The 22,297-nt window shown below is 56.9% G+C and overlaps 1 protein-coding gene across 3 annotated transcripts in view; it reads right to left on the bottom strand.

Annotated features, from left to right (window-relative positions):
• The window catches only part of TBL1X (transducin beta like 1 X-linked), a 212,303-nt gene that overhangs the window by 7,149 nt on the left and 182,857 nt on the right, over nucleotides 1-22,297 (bottom strand). For all 3 annotated transcript variants that reach the window (XM_038586785.1, XM_038586782.1, XM_038586783.1), the window contains 10 exons: nucleotides 18,106-18,251; nucleotides 16,268-16,526; nucleotides 13,715-13,847; nucleotides 13,084-13,225; nucleotides 12,278-12,341; nucleotides 12,072-12,169; nucleotides 8,411-8,471; nucleotides 3,699-3,820; nucleotides 2,068-2,142; nucleotides 1,532-1,659 (listed from right to left, as the gene is read on the bottom strand). In XM_038586785.1, the coding sequence (XP_038442713.1) occupies nucleotides 1,532-1,659; nucleotides 2,068-2,142; nucleotides 3,699-3,820; nucleotides 8,411-8,471; nucleotides 12,072-12,169; nucleotides 12,278-12,341; nucleotides 13,084-13,225; nucleotides 13,715-13,847; nucleotides 16,268-16,526; nucleotides 18,106-18,251 (1,228 nt within the window). The remainder of the gene's footprint in view (nucleotides 1-1,531; nucleotides 1,660-2,067; nucleotides 2,143-3,698; nucleotides 3,821-8,410; nucleotides 8,472-12,071; nucleotides 12,170-12,277; nucleotides 12,342-13,083; nucleotides 13,226-13,714; nucleotides 13,848-16,267; nucleotides 16,527-18,105; nucleotides 18,252-22,297) is intronic.

The following is a 22,297-nucleotide window of genomic DNA, read 5'->3' as shown; positions in this document are numbered from 1 at the left end:
GGAGATTTACTACATTTTCTAAAGGGCTCCCGCAATTTAAAAGATAACATCTACTGTCAGCAACTAAAATGGTCCCAGGAATTTGGAAAAACAGCAAACTGAGCGAATACGACTCAATCCGACAGGAATTAAAATACGATCACGTCCAGATACGCGATCGCACTGTGGAGAGCTGCAAACGGGAGTTATTTTCAAATTTAAAAGTACAGCTGTCCTCGGTCTCTCAACAGGTACATTCCCTTTATACCTGCTGCCCGCAAGGATAATTCACGCTCATAACGGGTACCGTGTAACACAGACACACCGTCCAGGCCATCACAACCAACTGTACTGTGTTCTTTTTTTTTTTTTTTTTTAAATTTATTTATTTATTTATGATAGTCACACAGAGAGAGAGAGAGGCAGAGACATAGGCAGAGGGAGAAGCAGGCTCCATGCACCGGGAGCCCGACGTGGGACTCGATCCTCGGTCTCCAGGATCGCGCCCTGGGCCAAAGGCAGGCCAAACCGCTGCGCCACCCAGGGATCCCTGTACTGTGTTCTTTAGCGCAGTAATTTAAGTGGGCTTTAGGACAATTCCTTGAAATAAAAGAGAATTTTTGCCTTTGTGTTCTTCTGGTTTTAGCCCCTTCAGTCGACATAGGAATCCCTTCCGGTACTTTCTAAGAGATGGCCCTGGGTCGAGTCCTTACTGCAGGGCGAGGCTGCCCACCCCACCACAACGATGCACAAACCAAGAGGTTCCTCTCAGTTTACAAAAGGGTGCCTCGTGCCCATATTTCCGCGCTCTCTCAAACGGCAAGAAGTAGCGCACGGCTGTTTCTGGTAACGAAACATCCCTCTCGAGTCTCCTCTTTTCCAGGCAAAGCACACACACCCGCGTTTGCTTCTGCCTGTGGCTTCCAGACCCCCAGTTACCCGGCACTCAGTCTAAGAATCTCCTCAGCTCGTTTTCTGAATGTTCCTTTTAAAGCACGATACCTAGAGTAGTAGGACGTCACGTCCTGAATGGGGTCCCTTGAGCACTGGGACACCCCAGTTCTGGCCTGACTGGCCATTCCATTCCTCTCGATGCTGCTGTCACAGGGGGTTCACTATGTAAGTGGCTGGGTCAGGTGTGCCTAGAGCTGGGGGGTCCTCGCTCAGCATTCTCTCCCACCTGCTGGTCCAAGTTGAACCAAGTAACCACGCCCAGCGTCCAATCCGAACTCCGTTTCCTTTCTCGGTCTTAACAGAAACCTTCACGAAAGCCAAGTGCTCAAAGCCTGGACACAGAACCAGTGCTTCCTACCCACCTCATGGTCAAAACAATTCTTACCTCTACGTAGGCCTCACCCTATAGTCTTGTGTGCGCTTTCAAAGTGAGCTAATCATTGCGTCTAGTTTGGAAGGTTTGCAACACAACCTAGCAGAATGTCCTGTTCTCCTTGGTTACGAGTAACTCTTGCTGGCCGCCCGGCTAGCGCGGCCACACAGCGAGCAAGGCTGCTCTTAGGAACCGGGCCCGGGCTGTGGGCCGTCTGCCCTTTACCTTGCTAGCATGATGTTGGAATTGGGGTTGCTGGTGGCTGGCCCGGTAGGACTCCACTTTATGGTGTATATCTCTTTGCTGTGAGCCTGAAGGTCATGGACACACGTGTCCTGCTTCATACTCCAGATCTGGAGAACATAACAGGAACAATGTGAGCAAATGCCGTTTGTCCAGCCAAGAATGGTTCGCATCACTCATTCGGGAGCTCTTGGGCAGCTTGCCGCCCAGCGGGGAGTGCAGCTGCCCGGTCAGCAGGTCGCCGGCCAGAAAAAGCCCAGACAGAGAGCCGGGCAACATGCTAGGGGCTGCACCTGTGCAGAAGGCCACGGGGAAGGGAGTCTCAGCAGGGGCCTCAACAGACAGATAGGAGTTAACTGCATGCCAGCGACATCTCGTTAGTAACGGGGAAAAGGAAAAGCCCAGGCGCAGGCAGAGTGCCAGGAACAAAATCCTCAGCAGAGGAGCAGTGAATGCAAGCTCTGCACGAGGACGGGGCTGGCCAGGACGAGACCGCCCATCCTTTCAGACGGCTTTACCTTTAATGTCATGTCATCAGAGCAGGATGCTAGCAGCATTCCAGAAGGATCCCATTTGATGGCATTGACCTCATTCTGAAAGAGAGCAACGGGTTTAAGAGAAAGGCTGGTGAGCAGAACCGCAGCCTTCCAGCAGGGGGCAGCCGTGCCCCGCGGGTGCCACGAAGCGCCCGCCTGCCGGCAGCTGATCCGACCGCCCGCACTTGCCTCCTGTCTCCCTTTCTCCTACCCTGCCCCCCACGTCTGCGTAAGCGCATGGCCATACCCCGTATGGGACCAGCACCCTCAGCCACGCTTCCCTGAGAAAAGAGAAATCCCTACTAGGAAGGGAGTCCAGGGAATTTACGTAGAATTAATTAATTAATAAGGGCAGTGCAAAACCAGAAGACCGCGGTCATTTAAAAACTGCCTTTGAACGTCGTTCTCCCGCATACTTTTCACACGATGGCTACTTCCTGTCTGAATGCATAGGTAGGAGCATCCCCTTTCACGCGGGGGGGGGGGGGGGGGGGGGGGGGTGCAGGTGGGTGCAGGTGGGAGAGGTGGGAGCAGGTGGGGGACAAGGCAAAGATTTAAGACCTCTGATGTGCAAGAGGGTTTAATCCCGGTTGAGGCCGGGATCCAGAGGCACAAGGACACACACACATCAACACCGAAGTACAAGTGCAACGGTGGGCAATACACCTCGAGGGGGGCGAGGGGCCCGAAATCCAGAGCACGTGGCCGGCCAAAAAAATGCTGCAGTGCAGGCGCAGGGAGCGCTGGGGGGCAGACAGGAATGAGGCTGCAAACAGCCCCCCCCCGCCCCGTTCTGGGGACTGGGTGACCCTGACGCTGGTCCTGGGTGGGGAGGGCCAACGCACCCCAAGGGACGTGCGTTTGGAAAGGAGCTCACCGCGCCTACGTGTGCAGGTGGCGGACGGGACGCTGGGCTTGGCGAGTGGGGAGGAATGTGGGGGCGAGGCCGTGGCTCTCGTGGCTTTCCAGCAGCTTCGCTACAGCCCATTTGCCCCCGAGGGTCCCACACGTGCCTAATGATGAGCTCCTTCCACACTCACAACTAATTCCCCAATTAATTTCCCACTCCTAAGTGCTCCGGTTTGGATGATGAATTTTACGTTCCTGCTACTGGTTAAGGACACAGAGTTTTGGACACTGTGAAGTGGAGAAGGTGACAAGGCCACCCCTGTGTTCCACGCAGTATTGACAGAGTGCAGGCTGGAAGAAAGGAGAGGAAGGAGGCCCAGGTGGCCCAGGAGCAGGCTTGGGGCGAGCTACGGGAGGCCTGGGGGTTCGCCTAGAGATGAGGGGGTGCAGGACATTGGGCCCAGGAGCCCGGAGAACTGGGTGCCCAGGGCCAGGCTGAGCAGCGCGGGGCAGCCAGGGGGGCTGAGGGCTCGCAGAGGACGACCCAGGGGCACGCCTCCTAGGGCCCAGGAGCGCGGAGCTGGGGTGGCCCCAGCTGGACACATGGGGACTCCCCAAGGGTGCAGCGAACACCTGCCCCACAAGGCCCTTTCGCTCCCTGCTTCCGCAACCCGCCACGACTGCCTGCACCCGGCTCACCCACCACCGAGATGCCCCGAGCACCTCGTCGGGGCCCGGGGCCCCAGCTCCGCACTCATACGTACTGTGTGTCCTTGGAAGGTTTTGACAGGGCGGTCACAGCCGAGTCTGCAGACGTGAATGCACATGTCCGTGCTACAGGAGGCGAAGGTAGTGTTGTTTTGCCAGTCGACATCGAGAGCGGGGGCTGCCGGGCAGGGAAGACGGGGCACACCGCGGTTACTACGGGCACGGAGCTCGGCTGACTTCAAACGACGACGAGCATCGTCGAGAAGCCTTATCTAGAAACCCGACACAAGTGGTCCCAGGGCGGAGGCAGCCTCATCCTCACTGCCCTTACAACCTCAGCTTCCACGCGGGGAACGAGGGACCCCGCGGGGGCTGGCGTGCCCCCGGCCCGCGAGTCCCCGCTCCCCCGACACGGTGAGAGAGGCCGGGTGACAACTCGCGCTGCCTGCCACCTCGTGCACCTTGCTGCTTCCAGAAGTGTCACTGTGGCGGGCTGGTTTGTTTTAGATGGGGAGGACAGAAAAGGAAATGAAAAAGGTCTCATGGCCTGTGTTCAAGACACCTTGTTTAGTATATGTGCTGCCGAAGCGAGCACAGACACCTTGTTTAAAAAAAAAAAAAAAAGAAAAATCTTCCTGCAGCACCTTAACCATCCCGGCAACTGGACGGTACTTATCCCCGTGGGGACAGACTGGGCCCGGGGCTCGGCACGCGTCACGCACACCCTCACTGCCCCCTGGGCCGGCCCAGGGCGGGGTGGCCGTGAGAGCTCTGTGGAGGGTTTGGGGCATGGTGACGGGGCTTCCCTGCCCGCAGCGCCCCCTCCCCCCGACGTCCCGCCACACCACCAGCCTCCCTGCTCGGACACGTCCTCGCTTCCAGGACCAGGAGGTGGGTCCCTGCCAGCCTGTGATCGTGCAGGTTTCATCAACACATCCGTACGTGACCCCGTCTCGTGTCTGTCTCCACGACAAGTCCGGGCTGGACTGGGAGAAGAATCCGGATGGCTCAGGAGGGCTAATGGTCACACCGGCCCTTGCCTTCTTCAGCCCTCCCCACGCGCCTGTCCTCCAAGGCAGGGAGTGCTCGGTGCAGCCCGAGCGGGCGCCGTGGGGGGCGGCGGTGCAGGGCGAGCGCTGGCGCTCTCGGAAGCCCCACGCTTCCCGGCACGCCTCCACGTGCGCGCAGAAGGCAGGCGGCGACCCCACGAGCCAGAGCGAAGCCCCCGGCTGCTTGCTGACAACGCCGCACCAGCCACGTCCTGGATCCTGGCCACACCCGCTGCAGTCAGGACATGCAGGTCATATGCTTGGAAACGGGACAATCTGGCAGGCCGATCGGGGCCTAGCAACTGTTGTAAAAATTAACCTCTGCCATCTGTACTTGGGCGGCTGGCCCCACTGTGAGTGGCCCCTGCCACCAGGACCCCCAGGGCCCTGCTCCGTGGGATCTCACCATCACACAGTGTAGCTAAGCGACAGGTAACGAGGTATAGCTATTCTGGGGGCCTGCGTGCACCCCCTGCCCACATGTGGGCCCGTGAGCCTCAATAATCGGTGCCACTCCAGGCGCAGCCGGGCTTTGCTTTTTCTTTTTTTAAGCTTAATTTTGAGAGATTACTGCTCCTCCAGGCTCCCCCAATGGTTGCCTTTTGTGGCCCCACAGTCCAATAGCAGGACCCGAAGGCTGACATTGGTACAGCATTGGGGTGGGGGGCTATGCCATTTATGACACGGGCAGCTCTGTGCCACCACCTGCCCAGTCACGGTCCAGAACCATCCCATCGTCCGAGAGTTGCCTCATGTCACTTCATAGTCACACCAAGCCCTCCCGGCACCACCCCTAAACTCCGGTCCACCCGTGGGTTCTCCGATTCTAAACATTCACCATCTCAAGGATGTTATATATAAATGGAATCATACAGCAGGTGACCTTTGGAGACTGGCTCATTTCACTCAGTAGAAATCTATCAAGCTGTTATGTGTCACCTATAATTTATTGATAATGTGTCCTTGTTACTGCTGAGTGGTATCGCATGGTTAGGCTCTGAGCTCGTGCTTCCTGCTGATGGTCACGGACGGTGGCCCTACCAGCGTTCACGGGGAAGCCTACGAAGGCAAAGCAAGTTCTCAGATCAGCCCATCAAATGAGGAGTCTCTGAATGCTACGGAAGGGTCCTCCTTAAAAATTCTATCTTCGGGGTGCCTGGGTGGCTCAGGGGTTGAGCATCTATGCCTCTGGCTCAGGGCGTGATCCCGGGGTCCTGGGATCGAGTCCCGCATCGGGCTCCCCGCAGGGAGCTTCTTCTCCCTCTGCCTGTGTCTCCTTTCTCTCAGTGTTTCTCATGAATAAATAAAGAAAAATCTAAAATAAATAAATGAAACACTCTATCTTTGTTTTACCCTGAAAAAGAGCACATTTTCTTTTCTTTCATCTTTCCATCCTGAATCGTCTCTAGCACTCTGCTTAACATTAAAGAGAAAAAAAAAAGAAAAAGAAAAGAGGAAATGACACCTGGAACATAGTGAACCAGCAATGGGGTTTGGGTCTACCTTGCAGGCAGCAAAATTACAGGTGAGAAGGTCTCTCAGTACATAAAAAACACATGGTCTGTGGTCTTCTCGGGCCGGTGCGATGGAAAGCCCTTCCATAAAGTGTTAGAAATGCTTTGGGAAATACTACATTCTGCTCAAAAGCTTCATAAATGATTTATTTTTATTTTTTTGAATGATTTTTTTTAAAGATTTATTATAATTGGGATGCCTGGGTAGCTCAGTGGTTGAGCATCTGCCTTCAGCTCAGGTCATGATCCCAGGGTCCTGAGATCAAGTCCTGCATTAGGCTCCTGCCTGCTTCTCCCTTTGCCTGTGTCTCTGCTTCTCTGTCTCTCATAAATAAATAAATAAAATATTTTTAAAAAAGATTATAATTGGGGGGGGAGGGGCAGGCGGATAGAGAGAATGCACAAGCCAACTCCACACTGAACGCAGAGCCTGATGCAGGACTCGACCTCACAACCCTGAGATGAAGACCTGAGTCAAAACCAAGAGTCAGACACCTAACTGACGGAGCCACCCAGGTGCCCCATAAATCAGTTCTTGAAAGTGTCTGGGGACCCTCACTGATGTTTATCTTGGGCACATTGTTCTCCGAAAAGTAGAACCCAGAGCTGGGTTTCAGAATTCCCTCCAATCACAGAGGTGAGCACGCTTGATGGCCTAGGGCTCTGAACCTGTTACTGTCTCCTCCGTGACAACAAAGGTCGGGACGCTGCTGGCATTTATGCCAACGCACTGGAAAGCCACCAGGAAGGACAGTCCCACTGGCTACTGGCTTCGATACGCAGCCTGGAGCACGAGTGGCCAGCAGATGGCAACACACGCAGATCCACGGAGGCCGGAGGGCCAGAGGCCGAGGGAAGAAGACCGGCCTCTTATCGGAGAAGGGATTTCCCTCCGGGGTGGTGGAAACGTCCTGGAACCGGGCCGTGGTAGTGCTGCCACGACGGGAACGGGTAGTCGCCTAACGGGAGCTCGCGTGTGACGCACACGGCCTCTGCCGCCGCACGCCACACAGGCTGGAACCCCGAGCCGCCTGCGTCCGGAGCCCCGCTCCTTCCCGGTGAGAACACACATTCTGGAACACGTTCAGCACCGTCCACGTCATCAGTGGTGTCCGACGAAGGCAACGGTAACGATGAAAGTCACGGGCACCCCACAGGCGTGCCGGTGGGGCGCCCAAGCCAGGAGGACAGCCACGGGAGACACGGGCTCCGGCTCCGAAGCAGCAGGGTAACTGCGACAGCGGGGTCCCCTTGCTCCTTGAGGTACCGTGGAGTGACGGGAGCCTGGGTCCACACATCTGAGCACAGTCCTGCCTCGTGGACCGTTCGGCTCCCCGGAGGCCCAGGTCCCCCGCGTGCAGCCCCTCCGTGGGCCCAGAGACGGGCAGCGGCGCGAGGTCCTGGGGCCAGCGCGGGGCTGCAGCGCGTCACCACCGCCACCGCCCGCCAGAACTCGCCGACGCCACAGTCGGACACGCACGTCCTGCCGAGGGAGGGAGGGGCGTCGGCCCCGTGCAGCCAGGAGTCTCCAATAGCCCGGGGGGGGGGGGGGGTCACCCGGGCCCACGTTAGGAGGCCCCACGCGGCGCCACGGGCATGAAGCAGCAGGTGCAGCGCGGCATCTCCAGACCGCGGGCTGCCCCGCGTGGCGTGGCCTGACCAAGCGACAGAGGCGCAGGCCAAGGGCCAGAGCCGTGGCTGCGCGTCACGGCGGGAACACGGAGCTCCACGGGCCCGCGGCCCCACGCTCCCCGGCCGATAGGGCCGGCGTCTGCGCCTGCCGGAGCCCACGGGGCCTGCGCGGACCGTCTGCCTCCCCGGGCCCGACGCCCACAGTCCCCTGCCAGGGCCCCGCGTGTCGCCGGCTCGGGGCCTGGGGGCTCCTCAGCGGCCCGGGTGTTCCGTCGAGGGAGGGCCTTTGGGACGTCCCGGGGGCCCCCGGGGGAGCTGGGCAACGGTGTGGCCGCGGGGAAGCCCACGCAGCCTCCCCGTCGGGCACAGGAGACGCCAGCGCCGGCTCGGGGTCGCTTCGCCGGGGACCTGCCAGTCCTGCGCGGCCCGCGGCGTCTGTACCTGCGACCGGGAGAGCTCGGGGGCCGCGGCGTGCGCGCCTTCCAGCCAGCTCCCACGTTACTTCAGGGGACGTCTCCTGGGACTAGGAATTACTGGTTTTGAATTAGAAAAAAAGAAAAATCAGCAACTCACCGGAATGAAACGGAAACTGTTGTTTGGCTTCTCCTGTGTGGGCATCCCAAATTATTGTGGTCTGTGCTCCGCAAACAGAAAGAAAAAGTTAGTGACTCTTCACGGGAAGATTTCTCTAGAAAAATTTAACGTACAAGAAAAAGACCGTGAACCAGCCCCCTTCCTTCAACACCAACACTGAAGAGACAGAATGTGAGCCACCAAGGTCATTATTAATTTTCTTGTAACTACGTTAAGAAAAATGGGGGGTGGGCACGTCTGGGGCTCGGTTGAGCACCTGACTCTTGGTTTCGGCTCAGGTTGTGGTCTCGGGGTCTTAGGATCGAGTCCCACATCGGGCTCCCTGCTCTCCCTCTGCCCCTCCCCCTGCTCATGCTCTCTCTTTTTCTCAAATAAATAAAATCTTAAAAAGAAATCGGTAAACTAAATTTTAATAATATATTTTATTTCACTCCACTGTGGCCAAAATAGTGTTTCAACATTATCGATCTGTAAACATTAACGAGATATCTGGCATTCCGTCTTTGTCTAGATTTTTGGAACCCAGCATGTTTTATGCTTAACGGTCCGGATGGCTATGTTTGCGGAGCTCAGCAGCTACATGTGCGCCGATGGCTATTGCCCAGGACACAGCAGCTGCTCCTGATCCTTGGATAACTGCCCCGACTGGGGGGTCAGGCCTCTCCCTCACCCCCACCATGGAGACCTGCTGAAAAACCTGCAGTGAAGCACCCCGATACACCTTTCTGGCACTTTCCCAAATGAAGAGCTATAGAAACTGGCTTTTCTGACACCTCCCCGACCATCACCCCCTGAATCGCGACCACTGCACACAGCAGAGCAGTGTGTTACACTGGGGTCAGGCACCAATTCACGAGTCTACAAATAGGGAGGACAAAATTCTCTCCACCTTGGCGGAGAACTGGCAAAGTAAGTCCTGAATCCTTAGGAACTTACTAATATCAGGAAGACACTCAGGGAAGCAAGCGGAGGCAGCTCGATGAACGCCACGGGAATTAAGTCCTAATCAACTGGAACTTTCACCTTAATTGAAACTTTTCCACCTCCCTGTCCAAAGCATTTAAGATTTTGCTTTAAGAAAACTGCTTATATTTTGCATTAACTGCAGAAGAAATTTTCAGAGCACCAAGTATCTTTGAAACTTGGGTCTCTGAGTCTGGGACCAGCACAGACAGATGAACTTTTGTTTTGTTTTAAGATTTTACTTTTAAGTAATCTCTACACCCAACGTAGGGCTCGAACTCACAACCCCGAGATCAAGAGTCGCATGCTCCACTGACTGAGCCAGCCAGGTGCCTCTAGGCCAACTGTCTTTGTTTGGTGGAGTGTCACTCTTTTCTTTTTTGTTTAAATTAATTAATTAATCTATTATTTACTTACTTACTTATTTATTTATGTGGGGGGAGGGCGTGCAGAGACACAGGCGGAGGGAGAAGCAGGCTCCATGCAAGGAACCCGACATGGGACTCTATCCCGGCTCTCCAGGATCACACCCCAGGCTGTAGGCGGCACTAAACCGCTGTGCCACCGGGTCACTCTTTTCTTAACATAGCCACTCAAATAAATGTAGCACTGCAGAAAATACATAAACTCCCAGTACTTTTCCCTGATACAGTGTCCCATGCTACATGAGTAATCATATCACTTAACTGACATCTCAGTTAAATATACAAGAGACAAAACTAAAAATTAATTGCACGAAAGCTTTTAAGGATGTGCTCTATCCTCCTGCCACCACTTTCAGGTTACGCATGCAGGGAAGGCGAACACCAGCATCGCTGTCAATGACCTTTCTCCCCGGTATCACTTTTGAGAACACGACCATTATTCATGCCACGGTTGATTAACAATGGCAGAGAGCGTAGGACGCCAAGACTAATCGGATTCCAAATGTGCATTTTCACTGGCCGTACAGCTCATCACCTGGTAGAGTCACAACTGAGCGTAAGGTTGAAAATCAGAAATGAAATCTATGAAAGAGCCCCTGGGCAGGAGGCAGGTGAGGTTGCAAAGAACTTTTCAGAAGGGGTGTGGAGGTCAAAGCGCAATCCAGGGCCTGCCCCCTGGACCAGTGTGTCCCTAGGCAAGTGAGAGCTGGGTCTGGGGAGCGGGGCCACCAGCAGCAGTGCCCACCTCCTCTCTTGGGAGCAGTGAACAGGCCAACACATAAAGTCAAGTGCTCGGTAAGGGTTAGCGATCGTCATTTTAATAATCCAGTCAGCAGGATGGATGACCAACATTAGACACTAGGCCGCCGGGTTTGAAAGGAAAGCTTACAGGTGAGAGACAGAGAGAGAGAGAGAGAAAGACTGAACTCTTCACTGACCTACTGGGTTACACTCTGGTACGGAGGTCAGCACACATTTTCTGCCACTGGCCAGATAGTAGGTATTTGAGACCAAGACCGTGACCATGTTTACAGGTCACCGCTACTACTTTACACTCATCTTAGAACTTGGATGGATACAAACCAGTAACTGAACCAGGTTTGCAAATTATCCTGATGTCAGTGTGAAAATGTAAAGCCCAGAGGTGCCTGGGTGGCTCAGTGGTTGAGCGCCTGCCTTTGGCTCAGGGGGTGATCCTGGGGACCCGGGATCGAGTCCCACATCGGGCTCCCTGCAGGGAGCCTGCTTCTCCCTCTGCGTGTATCTCTGCCTCCCCCGCCCCCGCCGTGTCTCTCATGAATAAAGAAAATCTTAAGAAAAAAAAGAGAGAAAAAGTAAAGAAGCCCTTTGGAAACCAAACAGTACAGTACTCAGACCCAGTCTGTGGTTGTAGAAACACCAACTAGTGGGAGGGCATGCTTTTGTTTCCCTTCTGCTTCATTTCTTAATAATACTTCTTTTCCAAAGCAAGGACTTCAAATTCTTGCTGAGTTGTAGGAATGACATAACCGTTCACTGCACGTTCTCTGGGGTCATGCTGCCTGGCGCTTGGCAGTTGAGGAAACAAACCCAGAGAGAGTGGCCCGAAGTCAGAGCCAGAATGATGCCTACACCCCCTGACTCCCTGCCCGCTCACGGCTTCTAGATGCACTTGCTGCTCCCAGCCACTGGGCCCTGGCGGCCGTGTCCGAGCACAAAGTCTACTCTGAGGGTGCTCCGTGGGCCACCGGGGCCTGCCCCCTCGTGTGCAGGTCCGCTTTGCTCCCGCTAAAGGAGAAGCCTATGGCCCACGGTGGCGGCAGCTGACAGTTCATCGAACTGGGGAAACAGAGCCTGGCTTGTGTTTCCAAACTGCTCCGTGGGCGAAAGGCTTCTGTCCGCCGCACCTCACAGCGCTTTGCTCCTTCAAGCATCGGACACATGCAATTTGGGGAGTTCCTCTTCCCATCACTGAATGACGTAACTCAAAAAAGGGGGGAGAGGGAAGCTCTGCACAAAGGTCTGTGCAAGTGCATGATATATGGAGAGAGTACGTGTCATAAATGAACAGTGAGAGCAAAACCACAAAAACAAAACCTAAAGAAGCTTTTTGGCTTTTTGGCTGCACTAAGGAGAAACAGAAAGTCTCAGACTTAAAAACAAAAGCAAAGTGGGATGATATCCAGAGATTAAAAATAAATAAGCATCTACAGATCAAAGGGACATTTTTTTTTTTTTTTTGCAGGGGGGACCTACTTTAAGCTAATACTCACTTTGTCTACACCGGCGCTCAAAATGTAATTCCCCTTTTTGTTCCACTTCAAGGCGAAGATGGGGCCTTTGTGCTGTCCTAACGTGCTGGCCAGGTTGCCTGTTACGGAGAGAAGCCACAAAGAGGTGTGATACAGAGCCTTCTGCCCCCGACGGCCACATCCCAAGGCCACGCTCGCCCGCCCCACAGTGCCCGGCGAGGCCTTACCGTCTTCCGTCCATATTCTTGCAAAGCCGTCATAGGAACCAGTAGCCAGCAGCGTCCCGTCGCTCTGCGGGGCAGGGAAACACGCACCACAAAGTGCTCAGGGCGGGTGGTGCCGCGGAAGCGCAGGCCTCTCACCTTATCCCGGGGCCAGAATGTTCTCCTCCCACCAGTGACCGGCTCCCAGGGAGGAGACTCGTCGAGCCCACGTGGCTGCTTCAGGCCACACGGCTCTCAGCCGACAACGTGGGGCGTTCTAACGACACACCAGGGACCAGGGAACACCCGCGACCGCTCGCCCCGTGACACAAGTAACCACACCGCAACCCGAACAGTTAGAGTGAGACTTTGAGAGGCTTAAGGAAGCTTGTCAACACGTGTCTGCACACACAGAAGAGTCTGTGCTGCAGGGAAAGTGTAAAGACATTGCAGACAAATGTGGGCCCCCCACCTGTCAATGTCTGTAGCGCCCACTGCCCGAACAGCCTGGGGTATCCCCTGGCCCGGCTGCACGGCACGTGTTGCCCGCAGAACAGCACCCTCAACGCCCCATGAAACCACCAGGCTCATCCGGCTCACTGAGGGAAACCGAGGGCCCCTGAACACCCTGAACGCCTAGCTGAACATCCAACGCGGCCTTGTCAGAAGCCCACAGAAACGGAGAGCGCCTGTGAGACCGGCCCCGGGCTGGGGGGCTCACAATCAGGACCACCCGCCACCCCAGGTTTGCTCACCCACCCCCACAGAGCCCTGCCGTGCGCTGGGGGGCCCCTGGGTGCTACAGCGTCTGGGGGGTGGCACATGCTTACATTCCAGTCCAGGGAGGTCACGTCTTTATTACTCGGGACATCATGCCCCCCTTCTCGTATACAGTGCCTCAACACGAGCTGGGTGGAGCCCCCGTTGCTGTTTTCATTAAGGTTCCATATCCTTGCTGTCGAGTCTCCGGATCTGTGGAATGAAAATGCACAAGCACTCAGCTTCCGGTTCAAGAGCAAACAGCCCATCAGACTTTCGGGCTGCCTACATGGGGCATCTCTGGCCCGTGGCCCTGTGTCTTCCTAATCCCGTTCACCATGTTTTTCTCTTCACCACTTTTGTTGTTCTTAATAATGTAATTTTATTGGTTTACGTTTTCTACATAGGCTCCACACCCAACCTGGGGCTCGATCTCACAACCTTGAGATCAAGAGTCTTGTGCTCTACGGACTGAGCCAGCCAGGTGCCCCTCAGTGACTTCAGATTGCTTCCCGCCCCAGTGGGAACAGGGTGGAGTGAGGACTTCCTTACAACCTGGGAAGGAGGGCAGACGGACAGCCCAAGGTCTTGGACTGCACACAGATGAGAGGAGAGCACGTGTTCCATGAGGCGCGATTCCAGAAAGGAGTGAGCATCTCAGGTCCCCCAGACCCTGCGGCACCCCCGGCCTGGCATCCTTACCCTGAAGCTAGGAGATCACTGACAGGGTTCCAGGCACAAATGAACACCTCAGACTCATGGCCCCGAAGGACTGTGGCTTTGTTGGGTGGAATCTCAACGTCCCCATCTATTTCCATTGGTTTCGAATGATTATCTGTTATAGGAAACAGGAAAAGACATGTGGCTGACCAGTATATATATATAAAATGCATTCTTAGGGAACTTGAATACTAGAGACATCCTCTTTATATACACTAGGCAATATCACTTCTGATGATCAAAACTATATCTTAGCTTTTGTGTAATTTAGTAAATACACAATTTATTTTAATAGCATCCAAATTTGATAGAAAAATAAACAGTTAAAAGGTTTTATTTGTCAGAGAGAGAGAAAGAGAGAGACTAGTGCACAGCAGCAGACAGAGGGAGAGGGAGAAGCAGGCTCCGCACCGAGCAGGGAGCTTAATGTGGGCCTTGATCCCAGGACTCCAGGATCATGACCTGAGCCAAAGGTAGTTGCTTAACCGACAGAGCCACCCAGGCGTCCCAAGAGTTATATATTCTTCATAACTAGGACCAGGCTAAGGTCTCGCAACCACCACAATGAGTTTGGGGAGGGATGATGAGAGCGAGCTGGAGCCCAAAGGTTGCTATTCTCCAGACAGGATGGGACATTTTATCGTGAAGTTCCCACCAGGAGAGCCATCACTTTTTCAGAGCACCCACCCTGCAACACTGCAAACATCCTTATATTCTTGGGACTCAGGGGCTATGTTGTTGGAGGCACCTTTGCAGCAGACTTCTTAAGCCAAGTAGAACTGCCAGGTTTCTAACAGAATAAGCACGTCCTTGATGAATCATGTGATCTGGGTCCTGAATTCCTGAGTAGGCTTGGTGACAGTGGAGACAAGCCACGCTAAATGCCACCCTTAAAAGAACCATCCTGGAAGGTGGCTGCTTTTTTTCCCAAGTGGCAGGAGAGAAAAGATTCTTGAAGGTCAGAATGAAATATCACTTCAGATACCATAGTCTGGCCTCAACCCAAATTGCAGCAAGATGATCACAAGCTGTAGATGGCACCAGAAACAAAGTAAAAGGAGAAGCCACAGAATGATGTGCCAGGGAGGAGGGAGGAATGAGCCCTCGGGTGTGCTCCCTGCAATGTGACAGGTAACCCACAGGTACCCATGAAATGAAGGCTGTGTGAGTGGCCAGTGTGCTTTAAGGCGTGTTAAGTGTCTCTATGCAGCTATGTCGCATTAGATTTTTTCTTTTTCTCTCTTTCTCTCTTTTTTTTTCTTTTTAAGTAGTCTCTGTGCCCAGCATTGACCCCAACACAGGGCTTGAACTCACAACACTGAGATCAAAACCTGAACTGAGATCAAGAGTCGGACACCAAACTGACTGAGCCACTCAGGCGTCGGTCGCACCCATTAAGATTTTCTCCTCTCCCCCATTAGATTGTCCTAAGATTTAAAAGAAATCCGTTCAATTTAAAAGTCCGCAAAATTTCCATCCCAGCAAACATACAGGTTTCTTGAAGCTCACCAATTACAAATTCGTTTCTGTGATGGAGACTAAGAAAACAATGACACTTAGTTTCTTCCTGCTTCATTTTTGAGAACTTGAGGTTTGTATCCCACCTTGGTGGGTGGACAGTTGACAAACCGACTCTGGCACAAGCCACAGATTTTCTTCTGGTTTTCCCGCCCCATCACTTGGGATGTTATCAACAGTGACTATGGAGGCTCCAGGTGAGAAGTCTTTCGTGCATAAGCTAGACTCTCGGCCTGCAAGTCACCCTCCTCTATGGAATCTGCATCACAGACCATGTGGATTTTCCATTTGCTGTTGGATCTGATCCTCAAGCTGAAGAGAGTTTGTCACCCTGTGCCCGTGGGGTGACAACCTGCCACAGGGCTTGGCTGCAAGCTGCAGCCTCATCTGAGAAGCTGGCCAGCGAGCCGCATGCCAGCAAGCCCTGCGCACACACGCGCATGCACACCACGCATGATACATGTATACACGAGCATGCTTTGAGCTCAGACCCTGACACAGTCTTGGAGTTTATAAGCCACTTGTCAGAGTGGAGCCAGGTTCTCTGGGTAGAAATTTGGGTTCTCTGATCGGCCTCGTCCTTCAGGGCAATCACCTGCCAGAGATGGAGAGCCCAGCATTTTGAGAAGACCGCGTCAGGCCATGCCTGCCGTCTGGGGCCCGGGGCCGTCACCCTAACCCTGAGCTTGCCGGTTACCCCGGGTGCTGGCCCCACCGGCTCGGCACAGAAGGCCGTGCGAGGGACCAGGGGCCTCCGCCAACGAAACCCTCTGCCATCGGACAAGAATCACACGTACATCTGGCTGTTAGAGGAGTTCTCTGCCTAGCAGGACGTGTAGGCGCGGAAAGGCCGCCCTGCCCAGGGTCTCGATGCAAGGTGCGCGAGGCTCTCCACGCCCACCGTGCCCACCAGCAGAGCCCGGACAGGGACGGCGGGCGATGCTCGGGGAGCTCTCCACCCCCCGCAGCCCGGACAGGAGGCGCCGGAAGCTCGCCACCCCCGAGCCCCGCACGTACTTATTGCGTGTGCTCCGTTCTCCTCCCCGTTCACCGCGGCCTCCCCGTTCTTTGGTGGGTGCTGCTGGGCAACAGCCGCCGGGGCCGCCGGGGCCGCTGTCGCCGCCGCCGCCGCCGCCGCCGCTGCCGCCGCACTGGCCTGCTGCTGCTGCGCGAGCTTCTCCCGGAAGGCCTGCTGCCGTGTCTGCACCACGTCGGGCATCACAGCGTCGATCAGGGACAGGGACTCTATGGGGCGGCCGTCAAACACCGTGCCATCCTGGGGAGAGAGCCGGGGGCCGCTGTCAGCCCCGGTGGCAGCAGGTGCCGCAGGGGACTGGCAGGCCTGGGTGCTCGGAGTGATGCCCGGCAATCCAGCGTAGGCGGGGGTGGAGGGGACGACACATGGCCTGGGGGACCGGGGACGGGGCTCAACACCCCCGGGGACACAGGACGCCCCACCGAACACTCATCTGGCCCCCATGTGCCGAGTGCCAGGGCTGGGGCCCCCCTGCCCCGATGCTACGGTCAGTGTGGGACGTCTGTGAACAGCTTCACTCTCGTCGGGGAGAGGTAGCTCCCGGAAACCTCAAGGCCCAGTGAGAGATTCCGGCACCTTCAGGCTTTGGGGCCCCTGCACCTGTCCAGCCCACTTAATAAAATACGCAGCTGCTGCCGTTTGGGCCCAGGGTACACACTAAATATCATGAGACACAGCCAGCAGCACCGTTTAGTTCCCACGCATATTTTAGCCAACGTCTTGTGATTCTCTGGCTTCTATCGGCAATGACAAAATTTCCACACACACTTAAAAACGAGGGAGGAAGTTCTTTCCTTAGAGACCGCTCCGAATAGAAGAGTCACACGAAAAATCAGTGCTTCGGGGTTGAGGCTGCGAGATGTGCAACCATGTGTTTGCACGTTCTGAACTGGAATTACCTCAGAGATTAGGAAAAATCGGATGGCATGAGTCTCAGCGGGACACCATCTACCTGAAATGTGACCCAGCTGACTTGGGGCCACGATACAATATCGTATTTGAAAACACAGAAACGATAAGAAACCCCCCAAAAATGTGTCAACAAATAGCTGGTCACCTCATCAGCCACCTTCATGCTGCGGTTCTGGCCGTGGCATGGCCGCTGTTGACCAAGTGGGGTGATACGGGGTGTCACCTTCCTTCAGCTGTTCACGCCTCAAACGGACCACTACTCAGCCAGAGGCAGTAATGGCCCAGGGTAGTGAGGACACCTCCTAGTTTAGACTCTAAAGCATGCTGCCCCACTTTTCAATGACTGCAAACCAAGGTCACAAATGAGACGTCCCACTCACCTCGAGACGTGTTGGAATTTGGACCTGAGCACGAGGAGCCATGAGGGCTTCTCGACAGGTTGGAGAGGTGGACACGGGACGGGGAAATGGAAGCGCAGGGTCACACGATCTGGGCGCTGGCGGGGGCCTGAGGGTCACGCGCTCCCATCCCCACGCTGGACTGTTTTGTGGGGAAAAGAGACCCGATGGGGCCTCAAGGGGCTGGGGAACACGGCCTCCGGGCACCCAATCTAACAGGAGGAAGGAGGCGACGGCCACCGTCAGGGAACAATGTGCACAGGGCGGGTGGAAATTCGGGTGTTTGCAAAGATGGGGTAATGGGAACTGCTGGAGGAACACAGGGGACACGCTACAGGATCTGTTACTTTCAAAGTCTGTAGAGGCGAAAGACAAAGCGGAGCACGACAGGCTTGCCGCAGCAGGAGGAACGGAGCAGGCGTCGCGGCCACGAGGGCTGCGAGCGCTTCGGGCCCCGCTGTCCTGTCCGGCGGGGACCAGGCCGCCGCCCGCGCCCCGAGCGCACGTACCTCGTTGATGCTGATCTCGGCCTCCACATACTGCAGTCCCTTCTGCAGGATGGAGATGAGGGCCGCCGGCGGCACTAGCGTCCCATTGATGTTGGACTGGCTGATGTGGCTCTCAATACCGAACGTGAACGCCGAGTGGGAAAAACCTGCAGCGGGAGACACGGGGCAAAGGGGGTCGTGAGGCCTGAAGAGAAGGGTGGCGGGAGGCGCGGCCACTGAGACCCAGAGGTGGTACAAATGCTCCTAATTAGCCGGGGGCGGGGGTGCAGCCGTGGCTGTGGGACGCCCACCTACAGGTGTGGGGTGAAGCGGGGGGGGGGAACGGGCCCAGAGACAGGAGGCCCTGCGCGCGGGGGACGGACGCACGGCTTTAGAGGTGGAGCAGGTTCCCTGTTTTAAACAGCAAAACACAGCACCGTCGGCCCTGCCTCAATGTTTCCTTTTTTTTCTGATACTTAATTTTTTTGATACTTTGATACTTAATTTATCTATTTGATGGGGGGGCGCACAAGCAAGAGCAGAGGCGGAGGGAGAAGCAGACTCCCCGCGGCGCGGCGCTCGGCCCCAGGACACCTGGATCATGCCTTGAGCCATCGCCTGACCCCCCGGGAGCCCCCCGCTAAATGTTTCTGCTGCCCGAGGGGCAGCTCCGGGCTCCCTCCCGCGTGCCCACCACTCCTTTCACCCCGCACCCCGGGCCCTGCTGGGCGCACACGGGGCGCCTTCCTGTGGCCGGGCTCCGAGCGCTCGCAGCAGGGGGCGCCGAGCCACCACACGATCAAGCATCCGAGGAAAACAAGAACATTCTGGACTGACTGGGTGGCTTGAGTCACTTTATCGAGTAATTGGCACTTCCGCCTTGGCTGTGAGATGCTGGCTCACAACCCTCGTCAGGATGGTTACTGCATGTAACCAAGAAAGGGAGGCAGCAGGCGGGGCAGGGTGTGGGGAGCCACGTGGGGACCCATCGGGTACCGGCAGTGGCCCTTCCTCCAAGAGTCAGGGGACACGTTGTGGCTGGAGTTCCCAGCTGCCACAGGCCTTCTCTGCAGGGGGGCAGCTCTGTCTGCTGGGGGTACCATCAGCCACCTCGGTCTGGGGCGGCCAGGGGTGTCCGGGAGCTGGGAATCCTTGGGGGGTGCAGGCCTTAGGGGTAACAGAGCCCCCTGTGCTCAGCTCCGGGCTGCAGGTGGCGCGGGGCCAGGGGCACTCCCAGCATGTGGCTCTGAACTCCTGCACTGTCTACAAGGTCCCTCCGTCAGGCAGACAGAAGGCAGCGCTTGTCGTGGGGGCGAACCCGCTAGCTGCCCTGCAGGACACCCCGCCCACCACCCACGGCAACAGCGCATGCGGCTACACGCTGCCGGTCCCACAACGCTGGACCCATTCGACTGGTCTCAGGGTTATCCCCTTGCTGTAGTTTGTCCTCAGCTCTGTCCACCCGTTCCCTTGCAGGGGGGGTGGGGGTGTCCCCAGAATCCCGCTCCCAGGGGATCTCCTCCGCGAGCACGTCCCATCACCACTGGCTCATCCTACATGCTGGTGGGCTGCGCAGGGCTCCGGGGTGTCCCCACTGTCGGCCTGCGAGGCCACCCACACCGCTAGCATTCCGCCTTCAGAAGCCAGACTGATGGGCATCGCCCAGGCCCCAGTTTCCATCAGATTCCACATCATTGGCTCCCCGCCTCCCTTGAGCAAAATACGACCAGCCGTTGCAATAAACGCAGTGCCCAGCAGATGGGACTGTTCCTCCAGGAAAGGCCGTTGTGTCTGCACGGTCCTCTCCTTTTCTGCCTACTGTCTGCTGCTCCCCAACCCGCCGCTCGTCCCCCAGTGCCCGATTATGAGGAATATTTAAAACGTGTGCTTTATTTATTTCCTCGAGTCCTGTGTCAGCAACCGTTACTGTTACAATCGGCCGCATAGAGGCTTCCAACCTCCTTATGTAACCGCCGTGCCCACGTGAGCCACCCGAGACCAGCCCCCAGAGGCCCCCGAGGCCCCTACTGCCCCCCACCCCCTCCGCTCTCCCAAGGCCAGCAGCAAGGGCACTTTACAAGGGCCTCCCCTCTGGCCTTCCCTTGCCTCCCGTCTCCTACCCTTCCCCCACCCCTCGGGCCACCACAGAACCAGCACCCCCAGTTAACCAGTGACCACCCCCTGGGCCTGTGCCATGCCAGACGCCTTACCTCCATGCTTTTACAGGCCAGGTGCAGGGAAGGTGCAGACAAGGCAAGGCCTAGGTCAGAGGATGGAGCGGGACCACGTAGGTTGGGGCCCGACTCCCCCCTGCCTGGAACCTTCGCCTTGCACTCGGGGCCACAGTGATCTCGGCCTCTGAAGAACTCTGAACTCTTCCTGGCCGTTGGCCCCACTCGGGGGCCCCCCGTTCTCCGTCCGTGTCTTGAGCGGCTAACAGGGCCGGACACTGGGTCTCCTGCTCTCTCGAGAAAGCGCGCGGCGGGCCCACCCCACGCAGGGCTGATGCACACCGCAGGCACCTGCCAGCACCCGCTCGGGCCTCCCCGAGCCCTGTGCTTTGCCACCCGGGGTGCGGCGGTCTCGAGATCCGGGGTCACCGGCAGGCCCCGCCCCCTCACACCTCAAAGCCGGGCAGCGGGGCCCCACTCCCAGCCCGCCAGGCCGCGCCGCCCGCAAGGGCCCCGGCGAGGAGGGTCCGGTCCGTGACGCGGGGACGGCGCGCAGGGAGGTCAAGCCTCGGGGCTCAGCGGCAGGCGGGGACGTACAGACAGACAGACACCTCGTCTCGCGGTTCCGGAGGCCCGAGTCCCAGATCTCGGTACACACTGAGGGCCGGTGAGGGCCGGTTTCTGGTTCCCGGACGGCGGTCCTCACCCGGAGCCCCCCCGGGCGCCCCCTCCCGATGCCATCACGGGGGCTGGGAGTCCAGCGTAACAACTTGGGGGAGGCCAACACGGCCGACGGCCCTCCCTCCCTCACGCTCTCCCGTGGCGTCCGGCCACGCGACGGCGGACCCCGAGCACGCTGCTGCCTCAGGCAGGGGGGCCGGCGCAGGCGGGTAGCGGCCAAGGCCGCAGGTGGCCCGGGGGCGGCGCACGTGACAGGCACGCTTGCCACTGCAGGCTCCGGGACTGCAGCACCCGCAGCACCCGCGGCACCCACGGCACCCGCAGCGCCCGCTCCAGATCCTTCCGTCCCGGGGTGGCACCGGCGGCCCTGTGGGGGCAGCGCAGCCTGCAGGGGACGAGGGGTAAGCCCAACTCTGACCCAAAGCTCCACGATGTCCGGGGGGGTACAGGGGCGCCCCGGTTTGGCCCCCGAGGCCCGAGGAAGCCCCCCGAGTGAGGCCAGGTGGCCGCGGGGTGAAGGCCGCGGGGTGAAGGCCGCGGGGGCCGAGAGAGGCACCGCAGGCCCGGCCCCACCGAAGCAAAACAAGGACTAGCGAAGAGGTGCACAGAGTGCCGGGACCTTGAGCGTCGGTGGTGACAACTCGTGTCCTCTCCTGGAGGGAACAGAAAACCATGCCCGGCACCTGGCCATGTTCCCTTGCATTGCAGAGACAGTCTCCTATTTGCTTATGAACTTCCGTGAGCCGCGTTTCCTCTCCAGGCGAATCCACGAGTGGCCTCTGAATCAATGGCTTTTTTGTTTTTTAAAGACTTGTTTGCTTGTTTATTCATGAGAGACACAGAGAGAGGCAGAGAGAGGGAGAAGCAGGCTCCCGTGGGGAGCCCGATGCGGGACTCGATCCCCAGACCTGGAATCACGCCCTGAGCTGGAGGCAGATGCTCAGCCACCCAGGCATCCCTCAATGATTTTTTTTAATCCATTTGTTTTGAAGACTTTCCTCGTGGCTTCTGGCCAACCTGATTTCATCGAGGCAAGCAGAAGGGCCAGGTGCAGAGAATGTCAGGAACAATCTGGACCACTGGGTCCATCCTTGATCCCCCAATGAGTGCCTGGGCCAACTCACTTCATTTGGCTGGGCCCCTGTTTCCTTTTCTATGGTGTGGGGATAAAAAGTACCTCAAGGAGCTAATGGGAGAACCAGATGTGAGAGCAGCAGGCCTGCACACATTTTTGAATGTATAGAAGACCACGGACCAGTGGAGACATTCCTTCTTGACGTATCCTCGTTTGTGCAGTGATGACACCGGACGAAACGGTCACTCGGATATTTTGTAGACCCGACACGCATTCATCGTGGAAG

Source organism: Canis lupus, chromosome X (assembly GCF_011100685.1).
Source record: "Canis lupus familiaris isolate Mischka breed German Shepherd chromosome X, alternate assembly UU_Cfam_GSD_1.0, whole genome shotgun sequence".
In the NCBI taxonomy this organism is placed as follows: Eukaryota; Metazoa; Chordata; class Mammalia; order Carnivora; family Canidae; genus Canis; species Canis lupus.
Note: the sequence above shows the minus strand (reverse complement) of the source record. Positions and strands in the feature narration are given on the sequence as shown.